Source organism: Leptinotarsa decemlineata, unplaced genomic scaffold (assembly GCF_025532065.1).
Source record: "Leptinotarsa decemlineata unplaced genomic scaffold, Ldec_3_MD MMD2_tig00000035_RagTag_RagTag, whole genome shotgun sequence".
NCBI classification, from domain to species: domain Eukaryota; kingdom Metazoa; phylum Arthropoda; class Insecta; order Coleoptera; family Chrysomelidae; genus Leptinotarsa; species Leptinotarsa decemlineata.
In genome coordinates, this window is record NW_027412540.1 from 23,672,118 (window position 1) to 23,678,275 (window position 6,158).

The 6,158-nt window shown below is 35.0% G+C and overlaps 1 protein-coding gene across 2 annotated transcripts; it reads left to right on the plus strand.

Moving 5' to 3' along the window:
* Positions 1-1,843: 1,843 nt before the first annotated feature.
* LOC111510028 (crustapain) lies at positions 1,844-5,762 on the plus strand. Of its 2 annotated transcripts, XM_074172065.1 has the most exons (3): positions 1,844-1,912; positions 1,980-2,037; positions 5,485-5,762. In XM_074172065.1, the coding sequence occupies exons 2-3, from the start codon at positions 1,993-1,995 to the stop codon at positions 5,683-5,685; spliced, it is 246 nt and encodes an 81-aa protein (XP_074028166.1). In that variant the 5' UTR covers positions 1,844-1,912; positions 1,980-1,992; the 3' UTR covers positions 5,686-5,762. The 2 variants fall into 2 exon arrangements, with proteins under 2 accessions (XP_074028166.1, XP_023021655.2); XM_023165887.2 differs by lacking the exons at positions 1,844-1,912; positions 1,980-2,037 and adding an exon at positions 3,174-3,334.
* Positions 5,763-6,158: the final 396 nt, after the last annotated feature.

The window sequence follows — 6,158 nt, forward strand, 5'->3', positions numbered from 1 at the left end:
CAAAAACAAATATGAACCATCGAAAATCACTTTATTGTTTTTCAAAATATTCCCTATGAAGCTCTATACACTTGCATGCGTTTGAACCAATTGTCGAAGCACTTTTGTGACTCTGATTGAGGTATCTCCAAAACATGCATTCTGAATGCGGCAACCGCTTCTTCAGGTGTCAAAAAACGTTGACCTCTCAGTTTGTTTTTTGCATGCGGGAATAAAAAGAAGTCATTCGGTGCTAAGTCAGTACTATACGGCGGATGACTTATCAAATCGATGTTTTGGGTGCTCAAAAATGCAGTTGTTTGAGCCGATGTGTGAGAGCTCGCATTGTCGTGGTGAAGAGTCTTCGGCGGTTGGATTTCCTGATTTCTTGGAAAACAACAAACAGATGGTTGTGTACCACTCAGAATTGACTGTTCTGCGTTGTTCTAGTGATACGGTTGCGACATGTCCAGTTTTTCCGAAAAAACAGGCAACCATTTGCTTTGGAAGTGCTTTGTGCGCGAACAACTTTTGTTGGATTTGGCTCTTCTTGAAACACCCATACAGTCGACTGCTGTTTACTTTCGGGCTCATACACGTAAATCCACGATTCATCACCTGTCACGATGTCATAGACATGTTTCGAAGCACCGCGATCGTATTTTTTGAGCATTTCCTTCGACCAATCGACACGAGCGATTGACAAATTGTGTGGGATCCAACGCGAACAAATTTTTTGTCAGTCAAATGTTTATGCAATATTGAATGTATGCTGGTCCCACTAATGCCTAAGGTTGTCTCAATCTCACGATAGGTCACATGACGATCTTGCAATATCAGTTCGCGCACAGCATGACCATGACAATGAACTACGGTAACGTCAGTTACGAACACGAGTGGTTAAAAACATAGAAACTCTCAGTTCTCATTTTTCATACTTGTTTCTTTTCTTCAGTATAATTAACTTATAAGAAGTGGACTAGTTCGTTTTAATGCAAATTGGATGCATTTAATACCTAATAATATTACTTTGTACATTGCCCACTCTAGTATTTCACTAACGTACTATATGTTTAATACAATATAACCCGCATAATGAAAAGGCGAGTTCTAGCGTTAAAAATCGCAGATATTAAACAAATGATAGATATAGTTTTCTATAATGTAATAGTTCGTAAAGAAAACTTACCTGTTTCTTGATAAATAAGATAATCACAGGTGTTATTATTTTTCTTCGCGACACAATTCAAATTTCAACTTATTTATTGGATTCGTGTTATCGTTTTAAATCTATGTAACATTATTTATTCTGACATCAAATACTTGTTGAGAAATTATAATACAGGAACATGAAGCGAGACTGCATCTGCATGCGATACTTTGATTGGCTTTCTAGTAAGGGAAAGTCCCGAGGTCTCTGACCGAGGATTCCCCGCGATAGTAGCTTGACGCCAAGTAATGTTGCCAGACCAAATAAAAACGAATGATATAAACGACAAATATGATAATTTTATAATTAATTAATTTCATAATATAATATAGTTTATCAGAGAAAAAATGTATTCAGCAATTTTTTACTTTTGTGCGCCGAAGAGTGGAATATCTTCAGGTTGAGAATTTTCTAATGTATTTTTCATTAATAAAACGGTGGTCCACACCTTACGCCGCCTCTGATAGCCGCCCCTTACTTTCATCTCTCATACATTTTCGTACTCGTTTTTGAACTGTTTAGCTACGAGTAAAATATTTGATAGGAAACATCATTAAATGATTACATGTTACGGGCATATTGTTGAGTGATTTGCCACGCTTCATTCGTAAACTTCAACTTGCGATTCGAATTTTACATCGCTTGTAAGCTTCGGTCATTAAACCTCGGATGAGTCAGACTGTTTTTCCTTGAATCGGATTAAAGATAAGATAACTAAATCAGGTGATGTAATCAATCAATAACTTATTTTTATGAACTGAAAATGAAATAAGCCTCATTTCTTTTATAGTCATCCAATCATCATGGCCTCCCCACTATCCGTTGAAGAAGAATTCAAAAATTTTAAGGTATGGCACTTCCGCTATTAGATATTCGTGTCATGGAATGTAATTTATTTTGAATTCTATTTCTATTTGTTCCACGTTGTTTCCGCTTGGCGTGCGTTACTTGACCCCATCAATTGTAACCTAACCTATATTTTGAAACTAATCCCGATTTACAAATACTCATCAACTTCTTGAAAGTTTTCAGTTCGAAACAGCCATACTTATCTTCACGATGGCCAGGCTTTAATTATTGTAACGAACCATAAGATAGATGGTCGACAAGGGCGTAACATTGGGTTTGCAGCTGGAATTCCCAGTCATTACATAATTTATTTTTGTACTTGTGATAATAATAATAATACTCTTGAATCATACCGGCTTGCCGCACTAAGGCAGGAATCTCAGCTGGAGAGATGCAGAAGGCTGTCACTCTTGGCTCACTGCGCTTACTCAGGGCACATGATTCTCGGACCCAGTGATCACTTACCCCACGGTGTGGGGAGTGGTCATTGGTTGATAATACTGGCACGTCCTTCTGAATGTTTCGGGGGATAGGGCCTGACGACCGCAAACTAAGGTTGAAAAAAAAATATAATGATGGTTTTTGTCAGAGGTGAGATTATACATAAAAAATAATACAAAATGAACAATAACAAATGGCAGGATTCAAAATCAGATCTTGCCACGTCTGAAGTGACCCAATCAGGGTTTGCTTTGCATTTATACAAAAAAAAACTGTTCGTATAGTTTGAATACATACTATTCCCAGGATTACATTAGATATATCAGACTAAAACATTATTAACATTGATGAAAGAATGTTATATGAAATCAGAGACGAATATTTCGAAATTTCATTTCGAAATATTTATTTTCTGAATGTAGAAATGTGTGTTGCCTTCAGATCTGTCGATGGCCACTTTTATTGTAAAACGTACGTAAGATTATATGTTTGTATAGTTAAGTTGTTTTTGTCTTCACGGCCATGAAAAAATATGAAAATACAATTATTACGTATTTAATAACAATTAGATGACGTGTCAAATTTTCAAGGAATTCATACATCATAACATGTATATTAGTGTAGGTATCCATGGATGAACACAAATAATGAAATTAAATACTTGAACACGACTCATTTGTACCTATTCCTATATATACTGGTCAAACTCGACAGTCTATTAGTCGAACAAGTGATTTTCTAAGAAATTAATCAAGTCCTGCGAACATCGAGATGAAGATATTCGTTTTATTGTGTATCGCCGCTTTCGGTATGGCAGAATTTTTGTCGGATGATGAGGAGTGGAGCAACTTCAAGGTGAATCTGATCTTTATATTTTCATTCAGGTCATCAAAATTGAAAATAATGATTCAATTAGGTTTTTTAGTGTTTGCATCTCTTGAATCGACTACTAAGTAACGCGAAGGCTGAATCTAGTGTAATTGTCAAGTGCTATTCCACACGCAAGTTTGAAAGTTATTTATTTATCTTAAAAACTCTCGAAGATATGCAAAATTTGAAACAGTTTAAATACGGAAAGAAACGACGTTCGATTTAGTTGCTTCAACAAAAAAATCCAACTCATCTGAGTATAAGTATGAGTATTAAACAAATCAGGTGCTTGGTGGAAGTTTTCCTCACAATTATACTCATTCAACTTTCCCCAAGTTGAATGTTTACATAAAATCCTAAAAAGTTGATAAAACAAACTGAACTGTTGCTTATTTATTATTGATTTGTTCAATAAGCAAAAATTGACATTACTGACTATCATAGATATAATTTTTGTATTTGAATTTCCTGATATTGAATCTTTTCAATTGCTCACGCAAAGAATTTTAGAGTTTCGCAGCACCGAAAAGAAATGATCTCTAAAACTGTGCAGTGGAATATCATGGCATAGTCAGTTTGATTTTATTTCTAATATTTAATAAGTGGATATATATCTTCACGTAAAATTAGTTATTGTATTAAAAAGGGAGAGTGGGGAAGAATTATCAATTTATGAACAAAACTACCCAAATGGTAATACGATTTTTCACTTTGAGCCAGCGGGATACTTCAGAAATGTAATCATACTTGCGAATTCCATAAATTACGCGGTAACAAGAATTTTTAACTTTAACTTTGACTAAGTATGGCCAATATATGAAGTCATAGTAGACGAAATAGCTTAGCACCAAACTATCACAAAGCATTTTTTTCAGAGATTGGCTCAAAATAGAACGATTGCAGTATAACAGTTTCAATGACATAAAAGTTTTTTTTTCATTAAAATTTCCGCATGATCAGTGAAGTGTTATAGCTGTATTGACATGAGTCAAAATAGTATGACCTAGTTCTAAGTGGGTTTTTTTCTGCAAATTTACGACTCTTCTGCGATCCAAAATGCATTATCATTGTTCAAATTATATTCACTTGATAGATAATTGATCTAGATTAGCGTTGAAGAGATTTGTGCCTCAGCATACTCAACGATTTTAAATGCATATGCATATGTCATCAGCATTAGCCTGTATTCAAGTCTTGATCGACGAGATGATGTCAGTAGTATAAATGATGAACAATAAAGGTCCCAAAGTGGAACCCCTGGTACTCCAGATAGAATATCAAAAGATAAGGAGTAGTGACGATGAAAAAACACTTTTTGAGATCTACCCAGTAAATAAGACCAGATAAGAAATAAGGCAGCACCATGAAAACCAAAATATTTGATGGTGCCGAATGCTTTCGAGAAATCTAGTAAAACCAGAGTACTAATCATTCCCTTATCAAGTCTCTCAACAATATCTTGTATAACAGTAGCAAGAGCTGTACCTGTACTGAAGCCCTGCCTAAAACTACATTTCACAAATCTGGAAAATATGAACGTTCAGAAGAACAGTTGATGATGTGTGATGATAATTTATTTATCTATATATGGGCTATGAAGTTTCAACATTCTGATTGAAATATTATCCACCCCTGAAGCTTGGCATTTCATACCATTCAAGATTTCATGCACAATTATTAAAAACATTTTGTGCGAATTGAGCAAAATAATTGTTTATTTCATCGGAATTCGAGAGGTGATTGAGTAATAAGTATTGTTATTTTTTTGAGCGAACATTGAGGTTAGAGAGAGCATTCCAGGTCCTATAGTGCGAAATATTGGAAAAAGTGGGAAATAATCATTTTAGCATCCAATCCAATGTATTAAATGAAATATTCATTCATTTGAATTCTCAGCACCTCTTATAGTAACACTTTCAATTGAATATGTGGTATATCACTCCAGAGTTTTTTTAAAGATAATATTGAACATCCAAGTTGGTTGGGTTTTCAAAACTGAAACTACCCATAACCTTACTTTCTAAAATGTCAAAGACCAGTGGACTTCGTTTTTTTATTTCGTGCTGTGAGTGCTAGTTTTAAAATGAAGCCGTGATTGGCCAACAAGTTTTTTAACTATGTAACCTTTTTTTCAGTCTAAATTCAATAAAGTCTACAACACTCCTGAAGAGGAAGCACGCCGATTCGAGATTTTTAAAGATAACCTGAACCACGTCCGAGAACACCAAAAAAAATATGATGCTGGTGAGGTGACTTACAGTCTAGGAATAAATGATTTTTCTGATCTAACCACTGAAGAATTCAAAATAAGATACACAGGATTGAGGACTGATTGAGGACTAAACAACTCAAAGCAATTCAGGACATTCTATAAGTTCTGATATTTTTATATTATTAAAGATATCAAATGAAATGTTGTTGTTGCTTTTGTTTCTCCGACTCTTAATTTGAGGATAATCAACACTGTTATTACACGATGGTTTAAAAACAAGTATATTGGAAACTAACTGATAACTTGGCACAGGACAGTGATCTTTTCATCTACTTGTTGTCTCGAACAGAACTAGAACTGTGTCACCTGTCACAACTGTCACAGGCAGTGAATATGGCCTAAGCTCCTGAAACCGTTGACCATATTCCTAGACTTGTCTGGTTGAGGGTTTGTTGTGTATACGTGGCCTGCTGCTCATTTTAATTTCAATAAGTCAGCAGTCCTCACGTTAACATTTACAATGTGAGGGTTTTACGAAAACTGCGACAGGTTTCGCTATAGAAAAGCTCTTGCTTGAGAAAGCTCTTTTATAGCGAA

What these genes read in the sequence shown, in the direction of transcription:
- LOC111510028 (XM_023165887.2), top strand. Translation starts at nt 3,251, where the DNA reads ATGAAGATATTCGTTTTATTGTGTATCGCCGCTTTCGGTATGGCAGAA. An exon ending in AGGAGTGGAGCAACTTCAAG is followed by an intron (nt 3,335 to 5,484) that starts GTGAATCTGATC and finishes CCTTTTTTTCAG; the next exon opens with TCTAAATTCAATAAAGTCTA.